The sequence below is a fragment of the Amblyomma mixtum genome, chromosome 4 (assembly GCF_055824585.1).
Source record: "Amblyomma mixtum isolate Tamu chromosome 4, ASM5582458v1, whole genome shotgun sequence".
Lineage (NCBI taxonomy): Eukaryota > Metazoa > Arthropoda > Arachnida > Ixodida > Ixodidae > Amblyomma > Amblyomma mixtum.
Genome location: NC_143015.1, coordinates 158,177,994 through 158,196,198, shown reverse-complemented (window position 1 = coordinate 158,196,198; position 18,205 = coordinate 158,177,994). Strand labels below are relative to the sequence as shown.

At 46.6% G+C, this 18,205-nt stretch overlaps 2 protein-coding genes across 2 annotated transcripts in view; both read right to left on the bottom strand.

Annotated features, from left to right (window-relative positions):
- Positions 1-256: 256 nt before the first annotated feature.
- On the bottom strand, positions 257-2,510 carry LOC149348966 (uncharacterized). The gene has a single exon (XM_089541874.1). It carries the CDS (start codon positions 2,349-2,351, stop codon positions 264-266), a length of 2,088 nt encoding a protein of 695 aa, XP_089398000.1. The 5' UTR covers positions 2,352-2,510; the 3' UTR covers positions 257-263.
- Positions 2,511-7,607: 5,097 nt separating this feature from the next.
- The window catches only part of LOC149348965 (transmembrane channel-like protein 7), a 44,060-nt gene continuing 33,462 nt past the window's right edge, over positions 7,608-18,205 (bottom strand). Inside the window, 3 exon segments of the mRNA XM_089541873.1 lie at positions 7,608-7,761; positions 11,061-11,231; positions 17,884-18,014. Coding sequence (XP_089397999.1) covers positions 7,608-7,761; positions 11,061-11,231; positions 17,884-18,014 — 456 coding nt within the window.

Genomic DNA, 18,205 nt, shown 5'->3' with positions numbered 1-18,205 from the left:
ATGCTAAAATACAGGAGCTTTTAAGCGCAACAAAAAGGCATTCACGGAACAAAAGCCCACATCCGCCACTAAGAACAGGTTGTATAAGCATCTAAATGCTAATCAAACGAAACAAGCGCCAAGGGTACATATGCACAATCAGGCACGCAAGTCATGGCTCTAGTATAAAAAAAAATTGACAACAGCGCGGTCTGCGTCACTTCTATCTTGCTGTGCCGCGACTTAGCCTCCGCTCGTCGAGGCAGTGACGAGTGTGAGCGGCTTCAGGTCATGTTTAGCAGGCTTCGAATCATGGCTGTCGCTTCAGCTGCGTCCGCAGACACCGTGTCTCGAAGTTGCGAAATAAAAGCCGAAGTCTCGCAAATTCGGTTTAACGCGTCTACACAACGCCCGAACCGCGCGCCATGAACCACAAAGTGCGATGCGCAAGTGAAGAATCCCACGTTACGGCCGAGGATAACTTGAATGATGGATCTCTCCGCCTGCGTCTCTAGTTCCGTAGACCTGGAAACGTGCAGGTGCTGCAGGGTCACATTTTCTGCAAGGTCAGCAGCGAGGAATTTGAGGAGCGCGCAGTTTTCGTCGGAGTCGCATGAAGAGAAGGAGAACTCGCACAGCGTCTGGTTGGTGAGCAGCGCTTCACAGAGGAACCGCAAATTGGCCCGACCGAAACGAAACCTCCGGACATGTAGTGCTCTGGCGCTTGGGCTGGAGAACAGTGCCTCCAGAAGAGGGTTGACCGACGTCTTGTCCTCCCCATCGGGGAGGCTGAGGTCGGGCTCCTGGCAACCACACAATTCGATTTCTCTCAGAGCGGTCGCCACGTTCAAGTAGTGGCGCAAAGCTTGAGCCGTGACGTCATCGAGGATTTCTTGCGACAGGAACAGCCGGATTGTAGCGACTTGCCACCAGCAAGGTAGCAGCAGCTGGAGTACCGTTGCGCGGCAGTCGTCTACGCTGGGAGCTCTTGAGGAACTAACGGTGGCGTGACGCAGCACTTCTGGACAGTCTTCGAGAGCGTAGAGAAGTGCCGGGGAGACGAGGTACTTGTCGTGGACTGAAACTCTCTCGGACATTCCAGTGGCTCGAAGTACTCGACCGACCTCCGGTAAGTCTACCGGGGCTACGCCACTCACGATGACCCTGTCGAGAGATTCCACGCCCATGAGGGCTTGAAAGAACACACCGAAGTCGGCAGCAGCCAAGCCACCCAAGTTGAGCGCTAAGAACTTGAGGGTCGTGTTCTCCATGAACGCCTCTACCCAGGGACAAACGCGTCTAGAAAAGGCCGGCCCTCCTTGACTCTGGTCGAATTCATCCTTTGGTCGCGTGGTAGAATCGGGACTGAGCGTCGCATCGCGTATCCACTCGCATCCGATTATGTCGAGGCTTTCCAAGGAGGCGCTCCGGGCCACGAGTCGCGAGAGCAAAGCGGCGCAGTCCTGGTCCAACAGAAAGCAGAGCAGCTTCAGTCTCAGGACACTGTCGCGCGCCAGCAGCGCTTCGACGATACAGCTCACTTCGTCGTAGGCAGCCCTTTTTGTATCGACGTCGGCCGTGATCGTCAGGTCCCGCAGCCTACCGTAGTTGGCCACGTAACGAGAGAACCTCGTTCTACCATTAAGGAGTAGCGAACAGAGGATGGTGATGTGCACAGAAAGCTCCAAGATTGTATCGTTCCTCCTCAACGCCGCGACCAGCATTCTCGCGTGCTCTTCGTCGAATCGTATACCCGGTATCGAGAGCGTGGAGATGCATGGCGCGGAGTCTAGAAGAAGGGTTCGCAGTGGGTTCACCAGGCCTAGATACTCTCCGCTGCCCACGAAATCCAGCTCTTGCAAGCGCGTCTTCGCGGCGATGACGGCGAATAGTTCTTGCCGCATGAAGTCGTAGTCTCGGAAGCCGCCGAGCCTCAACTTTCGCAAGGTCGAGTTCTGTTGAAGCGCTCCGATGACGAGGTCGCGACACTCGTCAAGTTGGGAACCTTCGATGATGACCTCGAACAGGTCTACACTCACCAGGCAACGATGCTGTGTGAGCAGAGCGTGGAAGAGTAGCCGGCCGTCGTGACTGCGCGCTTCTTGTTCGTGACCGCAGCCTTGGTCGGGCACCTGCACGAGCGACAGTTCTCCGGGGGCCGAGAGTTCCCGCAGCTGCAGTCCCACGTACCACAGACAGCGATTCCAGCAGGACAGTTCTTCAAAGATGTGGCACACTTCATCACCGCCGTCGTTCCCGGCTGTGCAAGGAAACGAGATGCTCACGCCTGTCCGCTGCGCGACGTCGTTGACGTCCACGGTGTTCCCGGCCGCAGAAGCTGAGGCATTTTCCGCCGGCGAGGCTGCTGCCATAATAGCAAACCTTGCAGACCTTTGGCGGACGAACTTTAACAACACGACGTGAAAGCGAGCGAGCGTTTCTAATGCATGCCCCTTGGGGTTTCGTGCCTGAAATGAGCGTTAGAATTGCACGCCTCGCAAATATATGCATCCACACAGGGTCCTCAGCCTGTTATCTTATACTTTCATGCTTTTTTTTCCCGACTGCGACGATTGAAGATGCGTATCAAGCATTCGGCTCATGTTTTATTTGCTTTACGCTGACGTAGCAAATAGCGCAGCTTTCCTTCTCTCTTTTTTTTTTGTTCGCAAAGTGCACTAAGCGAAAATCTTTGCTTTCGTATCTTCACCGCTCTCGTCAGCTGTGCGCACTTTGTATTAAGAGATAGCAACTGACTCGCTCAAGATGACAGGTAGATGGTCGAGCTGGTTGTTCATCGTCTTCAAAGAAATTCTCTCCTGTGCAATAAAATGAATTTTCGGGCTAGTTGGTTCATTCTTTATAAACAATTAAATTTGTGCAGCAAAAAAGAACGACGAACACACAGAAACATAGTAGACAGGGCCGTACTCCATCTAATGCGCCTGCCCCGTGCAATTAAGTCGCTTTTCTTGGAGATTTATTGCGATAGCATGCGAAAGTCGATATTTTCTTTAAACCTAGCGCACGTGACCTAGTGTGGAATCAGTTTGATCGACCTCAAGCTTATATACAGTGCCATCAAAAAGGCAAAGTGTGTCGATGCAGCAAGGGAAAGGTCGCTCAGCGGCTTGCACACGGATGTGACCTCGAAGGCAGTCACCCACCAGCAATGCAAGCCTGGTTTTATTTCTCTTGCCAAGTTCGAACAAGTGCGCTGAATTGACACGTGTTTGCAAAGATGTCTGGCTTACATACAGATGCTTCTCTGGAATTGAGCGCTTTCCAGCACAAAACCGTTTTAAGCTTCGGCTGAACTTACAGATATCCGGGTCGAATTCAGTTCCTTGCTCACGAAGCTGCTGGACCTGCGTGGGTAATCTTTAGACTCAAGGGCACCCCTCCAATGACTGCGATAACATTGCAGCACGAGGCTCAAGCATAACAGTCAAAGGAAGACCAATGTTTCTATGGCGGAGCCCGCAAGATTTCATTCGTATAGCTGGGCCCACCCTCTGGCATTAATATACCTATAAATCGGCGCCCTGGGGTCCTGTTGAGGCTGGCGCAGTGCGCCTATTTGACCTTAAAGCATGCTTCCAAATCACGCAAGCTATCGTCTGAGTGGAACACTCCAAAATTAACCCGCCGCAGTGGCTCAGCGGTTACGGCGCTCGGCTGCTGACCCGAAGGACGCGGATTCGATCCCGGCCGCGGCGGCCGAATTTCAATGGAGGCGAAATTTTAGAGGCCCGTGTACTGTGCGATGTCAGTGCACGTTAAAGAACCCCAGGTGGCCGAAATACCGGAGCCCTTCACTACGGCGTCCCTCATAGCCTGAGTGTCTTTTGGACGTTAAACCCTAATAAACCAACATCCGACATTAACGCACACACTAATCCCTACTTGCGGTATTTTATTACTACTGCAAACGAAAGCGTAAAGAGCGACCTTCAGAACAGATATTGCACCGTCCCGCACGATGGAAAGATAGATGGATGGATGAAAGATAGGAGCGTCCCCTTTGAAACGGGGAGGTTGCAGTTGCCATTATGTGTGGTTTTTCTTTATATTTCTTTAGCGGTGCTGGAAATAGGTCTATAAATTCGCCACTTTTTAAAATACATTTTTAACCCTACTCTTCTAACCTTATGTCACCTTTCTGCTTTTGAGCCACCAATCTTCCTATCAATTTTTTCAAACTTCCATCGCAGATTCATCCACATGACCATTGTTATCTCTAAACCGTAGGGCCTCAGTGAGAGCGGGTCGCCTGCATCGACATCCGGATGGATACCATTGCTTTCAAGTATAAAATGTTCAATTATTTCGGCAGATTTAGCACACACTGCACATGTGTCATCATCTTGGTTAAATTTCTTTTTGTAGCTTCAAAAAGTCTCTTGATTTGCGATAGAACAATTTGTAGTAAGGGAGTAATTACTCATTGGAGTAATTACAAATTTACTCCACCTTGGGGGATTCCCCTAAAAATTTGGTCAACATAGAACGATTGTTTCCTGATCCACCTTTTCCAATTTGGATATAGTTCTACACTGTGCTTATTTTTTATTTTTTTGATTAAATAAATCAAGTTTCTACATTCCGCTTTTTTTACCTGCCGTGTGAAGCTCTTCATTTCTCCGTCCTTATGTACTGCATGCTTACTGTTTAGCTTCCTAGTCCTTTTCCGCCATTTTGAGTCAACGCTTTTTCTCTTTTCTGTATAAGTATCGAAATACTTTATCTGGTTTGGTTTATTAGGGTTTAACGTCCCAAAGCGACTGAGGCTATGAGGGACGCCGTAGTGAAGGGCTCCGGAAATTTCGACCACCTGGGGTTCTTTAACGTGCACTGACATCGCACAGTACACGGGCCTCTAGAATTTCGCCTTCATCGAAATTCAGCCGCCGCAGCCGGGATCGAACCCGCGTCTTTCGGGCCAGTAGCCGAGCGCCATAACCACTAAGCCACCGCGGCGGGGCGAAATACTTTATCTGTCCACCTGTTATCGTCCATTTTCCTCAGTCGTTTCCATGCTTCGAAGTCATGCACCATCCGGTTAAGCAGTCCCACCAGTATCTTTCGATAAATTTTTTGTATCGGTATTAGGTATCGTGTGCCGAAAAATGTTGAAATGAGACCAACCCCCCCCCCCCCCCCTCTCAGGATTGGCCCATAAATCTCCCTGAGCACAGGCCAACAGTTTTAAAAAAGATAACTTTAGCATGATTTTCAGCATATCCAGTCACCATAGTTTATTTGGTACAAAAATGTATAGAAGCGTCCAAGTAAAAAACAACAATATCTAGAGCTGAGATTGTTTTTTTTTTACGCTGCAAGATCAACAACTCAGAACAGCAACAAGCTAAGAACACTAACTTAGAAGACAACACAACCTTTGCGGTTTTGAAAAAAACATAAAAACTTTTGTGCACAAAAAGAAGCTTGCCATCATTAGCAACTGCAAACATCGCTTGAAAGACACACGAATAACTCTACCCATCTGTTCACAAAAAGCAGCTTGTCATCATTAGCAAACACAAAGTCACTTGAAAGACACACGAATAACTCTAGCTGTATTCTGAGCACCTGCAAAATCACCAATGGGCTATAAAGAACTTAAGGCTTTATGTGTCAGCGAAAAACAAAACTCCTATTAACAGTGAAAAACTTACACAACAATAGCTCTGTGCTCAAAGGCACTTGTAAGCGCATGACATTAAAGGAAAACTGATAGGTTTTAGAAATCAACGAGCTTAAGAGGGTCGTATGTGTGAATTTTTCAGGTGAAGCATGTGAAGTGTTTTTGGGCTAGCGCTTGAAATAGTGAAGTAATCACCGATTAAAATCCGGACGCCCTTCAAGCTTCTCCGCAGCGCACAACGCCAGGTAGGGGGGGGGGGGGGGGGGGGTTGACGTCATCGAAGGTATCGGTACATTTCCAACGCACAAACGCCTGCTTTGAAGGAAAACAAACCAACGCCACCTAAGGCAAACCTTGCCGAGAGTTGTTTGGCAGCGTCTAACGAGTCAAAGCAAGGTATGTCTGACGACAGCGGTAATTTGAAATCATACCTTCCGTGACGTCACGTTGAATTTTTCTGCACTCCTCCGGTGCATTGAGAAGAAGCGCAAAGTTCAATCGTCGATTACGTCACCACTTTAAATGCTAGTGCAAAAACACTTGGCATGCTTTACCTACAGACTATATATTGAATATCGCGAAATTCTCAAAAAAGTGCTGCAGTTGCCCTTTAAGAGGCTTTGAAAGAGAGAGAGGAAGCAATATGATACAGCAAACCGCCAATGTGTCAGTGACTTGGCCAAGTTTCTCAGATGTGTAAGTCAAACTAACCTGCTTGCCATTTCTTAATCCTCAGACATGGAGAAATTCACATTTTTTTTCTTTTCAATAGATAGCCAAAATTAGTATTCGTCTTCTCAGCCGTGGCACTTTTTCAGGGTCTCTTCAGCCAGCGATGTGGAAGCAGTTTTAAGATTTTTGCAGTTTTCAGAACCATAACAATAACTTAACCAAGTATTTTTCTATACACCTTATCACGGTCATCTGCCCTGCAGTTTAAATTCAGCCACACTGCCGGACTGGAATGCCGAGTTATTATGGGCTGAAAAGGCTAAAATACATTTAGGTAATTTCCACCCACCATCAAAACTACGCACATATAACACTTACTCAACAAACGTCTAAAGCCATTGCAACATACTGCGATCAACTAATCTTCGTCTCAAGCTTCACTTCATCACCGAGCACAAAAGTCAATATGGGCGGAAGGCACCACAAAGCGCTGACTTCAACTAGTTTATTACCGTGCCCTGTGCCTACATTTATACGAATCAGCGCTCTGTTGTGTATTTTTATCTATTTATGCTCATTATTTGGGCGCGATGGAGAAGGGAAGCGTGTGCAAGCAACTATCCCAGCAGCTCGTCTTCAGCAAATTTATCTCAATGCATGCTGCACAGCCAGTGATTGTAGGCCAGTGACCACCAAGCGAGATCCCTGCAAGCACGCCACCTTGCGTTCATAGTTGGGAACAACACGTCTCACTGTGATAGGTGTCATGCCATCATTGGACCGACATAATATAATGAGTGTGAAACCAAATGTAGTCAGTTTTTGTATTTCCCACCGTCTGAAATTGGTTAAAGGGACGCTTCCCCCTCCATGAGCTGGCTGTTTGCTGCTGGCTCAAGTGTGGAGATCATGGTTTTTGACATCCCTTCAACCAATGAGAAAAGGGGGCAATTGGCCAACAGAATTCAATTGGTTACAGGATTATATCACACCAGTCCTCACTTCTAACAAAATCAGCACTGGGTAGTGCCTGCACATTCCTAAATAGCACATTCCCAGTCACATTAACTGCGACACACTGAAACACAACAACCAAAGATCGTGCATTGTATTTAGAATTGCACACAGAGCTACAAGTTCGCGGCTAATAAGTCTGCAAGCATGTGAAAGTGATCAGTATGAGTACCTCCGACACCCTATGAGATTCCAACTGCATGGAGAAACATGCTGCTATAGAACAGACTTCGGCGCTCAACAGATCAAATCAGTTGCTGTGTTCCAGGGACCAAGATGACCTCTTTTTCGGCTGTTATGCCGTGGACAAGGGTCATTGGCGTGCCACTTCGGTAATCCTAGCCAGGAGGAACTGCTTGTCGTTTCCCTCAAGGACGAGTTTTTCCTTAAGGTTCTTTTCCAAGTAAGCATGCGCAGCCGCCATAGAGTAATAGTAGTATATGCTGATCCTGAAACATGAAGGAATTCACATCATGCAGTACCTATCGGCTAACTTGCAGTCTAACTTTTCTCACACATAAGTTTCTCAAGAGTGCAAGTAAACCCTGTGCTTGACATCTAGAAACCTTTGAGCAGCCGACAGCAACTCTGCGCTCTTCTCTTCCTCTCTAGAGAAAAGACTGCATCAAAAAATTGAAAACTTCTGGGTACGAGTTTGGGTCCCGCTTCTGACCTCACGCACCTTGCATGGATGTCGGCCTCAAACCCCGCATTAACGGGCATGAACCATCACATGCTTACACACGATGGCGACAGGAATTTACAGGCATATAAATTTAAAGCGCCTTTATTTACAGAATAAAGACACTAATGACACACCTACTGCGCCAGCTGTGGCGGTTGCTAGGCAACGGCTCAAGGTCATTCTCTGTGCCTCCTCGGAGCACCGCCACAGCGAAATCGCAAGTTCGTGACCAATGTAGCTTTCGCTACAAAAGCCAGCTTGCTTTTGAGCTGGCTGGAAAAAGGACATACTGACCTAGACCTAAGCCTAGACCAAAGTCTAAATGATTCTTGAATTGTACAGTGAACTATACCATTAATTTGAGCTCAGATGAGTCAGTATTATCGGAACAGCGCAGGGGCAGAGAGTGGAAAAGAAGCGCACAAAGAGGGCGGTTGTTTGCTTCTTTGGTTGTCCGTGTAGAGCACTGCACGGGCCTCAATTTGAGTCTCAAGCCCGGCCCGGGCCCGAGACCTGAAGCCCGAGCCCGGCCCAGGCCCGCGGCTTCAAGCCCGGGCCCGGCCCAGGCCCGCTAAATTATCGCTCTAGCGAGCCCGGCCCGGCCTGTGAATCCCGGAGTGAAGCCCAGCCCGGGCCCGGCCCGGCCCGTTTCACAGTAATGCTTGAGGTATACTGCTCACTCTGAGCAAGTAGACTGCTACTATACCCATAAGGAACTGGCCGGCAAAGGATCTGAAACCATAGTTTGGCTTGCAGAAAGTTGTTTTTTTTTTTTTAACCCAGAAGAAAGTGATTAAGAGTAGTGCTCGCCAGGCCCATGTTTTGGACAGTGATCTCGTGTAGGTGCGCAAAAATAAACTCGGAAGTTCCGAGAGCCAAATAAAAAGGGCTGCATACGAGCGTAATAGACTATTTTGCATTCCCCCATGATTTTAATCAGTTATATTTTGGCGCCCGCGAAGTATAAACATTAGGCAAGCAGTAGGATGACATTTTTTTTAGTGAACGCGATCTCTCCGGTTGAACTCATAGCCGAAATGGTCACCTTTCAGCAGAAACGAAATGTGTGTTTCATTCATTCATTCATTCATTCATTCATTCATTCATTCATTCATTCATTCATTCATTCATTCATTCATTCATTCATTCATTCATTCATTCATTCATTTTTATTTACACCAAAAAGATGTGGGTAGGCACCAGCAAAAAGCGAAAAAAAAATTCGCTTGAAATGCGCCGGCGCCTCCCTGTAAATGGCATACAGCGAAACAGCACACAAAGGAATCACATATCAATTCATACTCTGTTACTTTGTAGATGAAAAACTATTAAGAAAACAAAAATATACACATGGTACAGATCACTCTTCCACCATTCATTTACATTGACAAGTTATGAGAGGAACCTGGTTTTGATGGAACGCAAGCTGCATTTTTCCAATTGTACGTTGCTGGTACAAAAGGTATTTAGAAGACTATAAGCGTCCTAAACTTATATGTTCTCCCCGAATGGATTTCTAATAGTGTATAGGTATGTTATGGGATGACGAACGATCAATGGCCAATTAAGGCCGATTGAATTTTACTCTTACTGGTGGTGCAGAAGATAACGCGCGCGAACCATGTGATAACTTACAGGGTAAAACACTTGTCATGACAACCAGGCTGAAGAAGCGAGGAGGGATAGATGTGGTTATGAGACGAGTTTTACAAACTCTCGCGAGCTTTTGTAGCTATTTCATTTACGAGATGTTCCGGTCAGCTGATCAAAAAGAAAACCACACGCGCTTTAGTTTGTGAATTTTCTCTCATGGGAAAAATATAGCTATTAAATAAAACCTATGTTTTTGGGGCTTAAGGGCCCCAGGGGAGTAAGGCTGTGAGAGACACCGAAGCAAAGGATCATTTCGACCACCTGGGTTTCTTCAATGAGCAATGATACTACAACGTACATGGCTGTCATGCTTGCCGCCTAAATAGAAATGCGGCCGCCGAGGCTAGGAGCAAACCCTGGTTCCCCGGCTCAGTAGTCAAGAAACTTTACCACTAAGCCACCGCGGCATGGAAATAGGGCAAATAAATAAGTAATGAAGCTTAGTTTTTTTCTCAGCGCGTACTAAAACCCATAGCTCATCCGCGTTGCTGCTCCAATGACGCAGTTGTGTACTTCACTCAGCAATAGTGAATGAATAGTCGGACACCAGCCGTTTCTGTACGGACCCAAGGCCGGCTCGGGTCCACAGCTTTAAGCCCGAGCCCAGCCCGGGCCCGCAACTTCAGGCCCGGGCCCGGCCCAGGCCCGGCAGAACAAATCATGTCCCGGCCCGGCCCGGCCCGGCCCGCGGGCCGGGCCGGGCCCGGGCTTTCGGGCCGGCCCGAGCCCGTGCAGTGCACTATATCCGTGTGCCGTTACTGCTTAGATAATGTTACATCAACCTGCACAAGCATCGACACTGTTTGCACTTAAGTCAAACTTTGGTTTATCACAGCTGGCGCTCTGTTTCCATCACCTGTACTAGATCCACTCCCTTAATCGTAAACTAGGCATAAGTGGGCTAAATTTTTATTGTCTTAGAGTTGAAATTGTCCTGAGTGAAACGTATTTCTTCGTTGGGATTTGTTTGAGGCTTCACAGCATATTAGCAGATGAGGAGGCGAGGAAATCCAAATTCACATCGTATTTGTGTTTCTTTGTGAGTCCCCGTCTACTTTCGCGCTGCGAAGCTCCTCTGAGTACGGGCTAAAAGCATTCCTTACGAAAATTGTTTTGGACAATCTATAGACTGTCCATAGACTTCTGTCTATAAAGTCTATAGACTGTGTACAGCCATATCCCAGAGTACAGTCTATAGGCAATAGAAATGCTATAGAGAGCCTATTGGCAATCTATAGATGTATGGTCATACACTTTTAGTAGGCTTTCGTCTTAGTCTATAGATATGGATAGACAAAAAGCAATATATATATAAGAAGGAAATAGAGTCTATAAGAAGCCTACAGACTGCTTGTAGGCCATTTTTATAAGGGATGGCCCAGTGGAAGTTTCACCCAAGCCATTACTCACGCCAGCACTACGACGGCCGGCACGCCAAAGGCAACACTGGTGAGGAAGTCGATGGCCTTGACCACAAGCCATCTCGAGCTGTGGTCCCTCCACGAATGAATCAACTCAGGCACCGCTTGCCAGGTGAACAAGTACTGCTGGAAGGGGCCGCACGATAGCGACGGCTGAATCCTACATGGGCACAAGGGAGTGGGTCAAAGAGTGTTTTGCCATCGCATTCCAGAACAGGCAAATATCCGTTTCTTAAAGGGACCATGAAATGATATTTACTGCGTTTAGGAAAAGCACACGAACGATCTTAATTCCATCACTCGTCACTACACCGGAAAGTGTCTTAAGGCGAAAGCCTAACTAGTCCTTTTATGAGAAAAGCCGGTGGCGTGCGTTTGTCTGCACTCGCAGATGGTTCAGAAAATCGCAGAGGTGGCAAGAAAACTTGGGTCACGTCACCAAGCGGCCTTAGGACTCACTTAGCAAGTCGAGCACTGCCATTTCAGACAAGCATATACATTCGTTCGTCTATATATACGCCCCAATGGCTGACCTCAATGTGGGGCCACTTTTCCCGACTACATTCGTGCCAAACTTCGTACATTCGGGTCAAAGAGTGCTTCACAGCGGCATTCAAGAACTGGAAAATGTCAATTTCATAAAGGGACCATGAAATGATATTTACTGCTGTTAGGAAAAGCACACGAGCGATCTGTATGCCATCACTCGCCATAGTACTAGAAATGTTTTATTGCGAAAGCAATACTACGCTCATGAACGGCTTTTCGCGTAGCGGCGGCCGGTAGCCACGTTTGACCTTTAGAATGACCTCTGACGTCATACCAGGGTGAGAGATGGGCTACCAAGTCGAGTCGTCGCACAGCGGCGGCCGGTAGCCACGCGTGAGCTGTAGACGCGGCGCACGGCGTTCCTTCTTTAGACGCGGCGCGCCTTTTCCTTCCGTTAGAGGCGCTGCGCTCGCTTTCGCAACGTACCAGGCTTAACCGAAGCTAAGCCCCCGCCAATTTTTTTAAGGCTAGCTTCATTAACACCCAAGACAGAAGCGATTAAAAATGATGCTCCTCCCTTCTTCCTCAACTCATACACATCAGCACGCCAGAGAAAAAAAAGAAAGTAAACAGGTTGGGACTGCATTCCGCCTTTCCCCATCCCGCCTAGGCCTAAGAACTTCTTACACGTCACAGCCATCGTTCGGTTGATGCAACAGAAGCAACATGACAGAATAAATTCCATTATAAATTACTTAGTGGTCGTAAGCGAATACCACGTGGCGATAGATGAATTCTAATGTATTGGCCATCATTACAGAGAAGAACGCATGGGTCATTCCACGCGAAAGGAGACGCGTCAATTTTTTGATATTTTTTATCGGCACGAAAAAATTACCCTGTTTGAAGACATGCACTACGATGGCGATACTAGTTTTATTTTTTCCCCGAAAAAATTTGTGTGACTGACGTCGTGGCCGGAAGTTTGAGGAAATCCACCACCCTGGGCAACTTCTCTGATTTTTCTTTAAACCTTCTCTGCTCTCCCAGAGACCTATCATGGCACATAAAAGCCCAAGTGGACGTTCTTTCTTACCGAAAAAGATGAACCTTGAATGACGTGAGTTTTGGACAATATAACGACACAAAGATTGCTGCATTCTTGCATTTTCACGAATTTTTTATTCGCACTTTAAAAAGCATTGCACGAACTATACTTTTGTAACGTGCTTTCAGGGACCTGGATACCGTTTTTCATATGTTGCAACCCCGGAATTCTTTAGCATTATTTTATAAATAAATGACAAAGAGTCGTCAATTTGTGAAAACTGCCACATTGAGACCACGAAAACTCTATGTGGGCAACGGTCCCTGGCATTCTAGAATAATCCAAACGTTAGGCGAATCCCTTCTGCTTAACACATCAAAAATTTGGAAGGGTACTTTTCGTTGATGTAGAGAAATTATTTTTCAAACAGGAGTCACCGCGGTGCGGTCAACTGGTGCGCGCCCTCGGGCCGCGCACGCCGTCGTCTGCTATGGTCGCGTGACGCGCGCTCTGCACTCGGGTGGTGGTGGTGGAAAACATTTATAATGCAATAAATATTTACAGAGAGGTGATTGGGGTAGGCCCTATTGGCCCTTTCCCCTAACAATACTAGGTGGAGCCCCTATTCCGGGGCCCCATTGGCAAGCAACGCCGCCCGCGTCCGGTGAACCAAGGCCTTCTGGGTCTTTAGGTCCTGACAGCCGAGCAGGGCCGCCTCCCAGTCCTCTCTGGTGCACTCGGGTCAGATGTAGTCTGTCACTTTCTCTGTGTCGTCTGTTTCCTTTAATACAGCTTTTAAACATGCGTATTTTATCTGAATAACAGAAAATAGTAATCTTTTAGGCCTTGCGTGGCGTTTGAGACTGCGGGCTTTAGACAATTTTGGGAGCGCAGACAACACTTTAGCAACTTATAGCGTGTGTCGACTGCTGCCATGAAGACAATCATCAGCCCACAGACCCACCAGCGATGAAGAACGGTGACGGTGATGTGGCTGCTTCTGCCTTGCACAGGTATGACTGTGTGTGTATTGTGAGTGCAACCTGGCAAGTATTTGGTGCGTTGATAAAAGAACAGTGCCTTGAATTACTTTTACTGGTCAGCCTTTCGCTAACTGCACTGATTAAGCTGCCCACTATGCATGCATTGCCGCTTGTGAAGTGTGCGTTAATATTTTGTGGCGATGAAAGGGGAAAAATGTAATTGTTTATTTTTCCTCTCAGCATAGATATTTGTTGGTTTGTTTATAGTATGCAGTCAAGCTAAAAATAAAAGAAACTGTCTGCCAATTGTTTCAAAGAAATTCAAGAGCACAGCACGAGTACGCAATTGCAAGTAAATATGCTTCGCTATTTGCTTGCTAAGAGTGGATGTTTTCTGCCCATTCCAGGGCTCCGGATTCTCCGCAGGATTGTTCTTTCGGAGCAGGAACATGCCACAAAACGCACTACGTACGAAAGACATGGCTTCAACTTTTTTTCCGATTTGCCTATTGAGCAGCAAGACATTATTTCCAGCCGAGCCAGAAGAGCCAAAGATGGAATCAGTACAATATGTGCGCACCACTTTTGTGTGTATTTCTCAAAATATACAACACATACAGCCTCAAAGCTGAGCATAGACCCATTCAAGAGGCACACGAGGCCATGCCGTGGGACTAAGGTTATTTCAACTGTTCTGGCCCAAAGGTTAACGACACTAGGCCTAATTACAGGCGACAAGCTTTGCCCAAAATGCTACATTGAGTACACAGACCTGAAGGAAGTTTCCGAGGTTAGGGAACTGCAAGAAACATTCGCCCCAGGCCATCATAACGCCGCGGACCTTCCGTGCAGCCCTTTGCTAGAACATGTAGTGAGAACAAAGCGAGTGGCTGAAAACTACATTAATTTAGAGCTTTGTAAACGAAACAGAAAATCCGATGTCAACTTCCCCATACATACTTTTCTCTGTACACCTGCTACCGCCTCCCAAGTGAACGTTCCCGGTGACCCAAAAAAGCAGCTGCATGACTACAAGTCGATGTTAGATAGTGTTCTACAGAAATATTTGCAAACAAGATCAAGAAAGAGGAAGTTGGAAATTTTAGCTCTTTGTCCGCGATCTAGGACCGCGATCTTCTAGACGTCCTCGAGACTCGAAAGGCATCCTTGAAATCCCTGATCCGCGAAGAAGTCGCCAACTGCTGGCAGAAGTTAAAGCATCAATATTGGATTTCTACCAAGACGACATAATATCATACTGCCTTCCTGGTAGGAAGGATGCTCTCAGAGGCTACCAAAAGCGTCTACTTTTGTTGAACCTGAAGGAAGCCTTCGTTCAGTGGAAGCAAGAAAATCCAAATATGCAAGCATCATTTTCGAGTTTTGCGTCTTTACGACCCTCCTGGTGCGTGTTAGCCGGCTCCCTGGTACACACTGTGTTTGTGTGTGTGAATATCATCAGAATGTAAAACTCATGCTTCATTCTCTTTGCATACGGGAGTCTTGTGCTGAGCTGATGGCCCTCACTGTTTGCTCTCTTGAAGAGGAGAACTGCATGCTGAGTGTGTGTTCGAAATGTCCGGGCTTAGAACCACTTAAGAACTTGTTTCAGAGCTACAACTTCGATAAAGACGAAGTTCGATACAAACAGTGGGTGCGCACGGAAAAGTGTTCACTCATAACTTTTGTTGCTTTACCCACGAATGCAAAGGAGGAGCTCCTAGGGAAGCTACAAAAATTGAAACGGCATCACTTCATTAGTAAAATTCAGTCAAACTACCTTCGGTCCTAGAAGACCACACTGGGTTCAAATAAGGCGATAGTGCTGATGGACTTCGCAGAAAACTATAATTTCATAGTTCAGGACGCTTCCCAATCATTTCACTGGAACAGCACACAAGCTACAATTCATCCAATTGTAGACATCTGAAACATCACCGAAACGGGAGACTCAACTGTAACGCTTTCCTATGTAATCGTTTCCGACACTGTTGTACACGACAGTGCCACCGTTCACGCCTTTCAGTGGTACTTTCTTCAAGAATTAAAAAAGCGAAAGCAAGATTTGAATAGAATCCATTATTTCACTGACGGTGCCGCTTCGCAATACAAGAAGTGAAGAAACTTCCGGAACCTGTGCTTGCACCAAGAAGACTTTCAGCTGGACGCCACGTGGAACTTCTTCGCCACATCACAAGGAAAGAGTCCGTGTGATGGATTAGGAGGCACACTTAAGAGATTGGCTAGCAAAGCTAGCAATAAAAGGCCCTTCAACGACCAGATTCTTACGCTCAGAGATCTGTACGAATGAGCTACGGGAGCCTTGAAGACCATCAACGTTATTTGGGTCCCCGACAGTGTCGTAACTGCGGAAAGAAGAGCTCTAAGCACGCGATATAACGCAGCCACAACCATTCCAAAAACTCGTGAACATCACTGTTTTGTTCCCATAGGAGATACGCAGTTGGCAGTGAAGACGACGTCAACTTCAACAGAAGAAAAAGTTTATAGAGTGTTGCGTTAAAACAGTAGCGCCTGACAGCTTTGGTGCTTCACACATCATCCTTCCATTTTGTAGGCAGTGCTGCACAGTGACTGTGGACTGCTATATTTGTAAACAGTACTCAACTGAACCCATTTCGATACTTGTTATGATAAAATGTTTGTGAATGCCACTTTTTGATTTACTTTGAGAAAATGTTCGCCAATATATTGTCGCAAATCGGTGAATCATGAAATTGCACAGCGCAACCGAGCGATTACAAATTATACAAATTAATAAGATAGTCAGTATAGAGCATTTACTTTAGGAAATGGCAGAACCGACACCTAGAAGCATCAATAAGAAGATAAAGAGTACTTACATGCCACTGCGAAGCTCACTGCACTCCGAGAGAGCTCACTATGATACATGATCATGGCATTTTTTCTTCACAAATCTTGCATGCTTCTTAGTCACCACGTGACCGCTCATGACTATTCTGTGAACCGTGGCTACTATCCTAGGTCTGTGCGCATACATATTTAGACAGCCGCGCTGCTACTTCGTCCTATACCGGCATTAGGTCTATAAACTTTATTTAGGCGGTTTCAGAACTTGCATTCAATACAAGTAAATTTCACACTAATGCGTGCGCCAGGACAAGAAAAGAGATTGGCTAACACCACTGCTTGTACGGGATGTGACGCAGAGAAAAAGACAAATCAGGGAGGATACGGAGCTTTCACATCGTATGACACTGTCAAAAAAAAAAAAAACAATTTTGAGAAAGCACCGTGGACTTCTCCTATAGGGCTAAAAAGGGCCACTCCTGCTGTAACAGCTCCCACTCCTGCTTGCCTCCTCGAGGTAACCGCTCTCGCAAGTCAACATTCGGGGCTGTTTTTAGGCGTTCAAGTTTATCTCCTAGCACAACAAACAAGAATCAAAGAAGGCAGCGCGTCACGCGACCATAGCAGACGACGGCGTGCGCGGCCCGAGGGGCGCGCACCAGTTGACCGCACCGCGGTGACTCCTGTTTGAAAAATAATTTCTCTACATCAACGAAAAGTACCCTTCCAAATTTTTGATGTGTTAAGCAGAAGGGATTCGCCTAACGTTTGGATTATTCTAGAATGCCAGGGACCGTTGCCCACATAGAGTTTTCGGGGCCTCAATGTGGCAGTTTTCACAAATTGAGGACTCTTTGTCATTTATTTATAAAATAATGCTAAAGAATTCCGGGGTTGCAACATATGAAAAACGGTATCCAGGTCCCTGAAAGCACTTTACAAAAGTATAGTTCGTGCAATGCTTTCTAAAGTGCGATTAAAAAATTCGTGAAAATGCAAGAATTCAGCAATCTTTGTGTCGTTATATTGTCCAAACCTCACGTCATTCAAGGTTCATCTTTTTCGGTAAGAAAGAACGTCCACTTGGGCTTTTATGTGCCATGATAGGTCTCTGGGAGAGCAGAGAAGGTTTAAAGAAAAATCAGAGAAGTTGCCCAGGGTGGTGGATTTCCTCAAACTTCCGGCCACGACGTCAGTCACACAAATTTTTTCGGGGAAAAAATAAAGCTAGTATCGCCATCGTAGTGCATGTCTTCAACCAGGGTAATTTTTTCGTGCCGATAAAAAATATCAAAAAATTGACGCGTCTCCTTTCGCGTGGAATGACCCGCATGCAACCGAAGTGAAGTGCATATAGACGTTTAAGAACGCTAGCGTGAGGCAGCAAAAATGCACGCAGAAGTGCTGGCACTGTTTCTAAATCACGTGAAGCTATGAAATGTAAACAAAGTGCTACTCACTCCACCACAGCGTATGCGAATGGAATCACAGCAAGGAACAGAGCCAACAGCAGGACGATCACGAAGAAGGTGTTCGATCGAGACGCACGATACGGTGTCTGAGACGGGGCACTGTTGTTCATCAACGTAAACTGAAACAAAGAAAAACAAATTCGGCTCCCGTGACTGCAGCTTTTTTCAAACAAGCTTAGCCCAAAGCACAATAATGCGGTTTATACTTTTGCAGATAGTACAGTAATACTTCCAAGTGCCATTATAAAGTGCACAGCTTCAATTACCAGTGATATGGTCATTAATCACAACCCAAGAATTCTTAACGGCC

Bases quoted from the DNA above. Each gene is read 5' to 3' on its own strand.
- LOC149348966 (XM_089541874.1), bottom strand. From the start codon at position 2,351: ATGGCAGCAGCCTCGCCGGCGGAAAATGCCTCAGCTTCTGCGGCCGGG.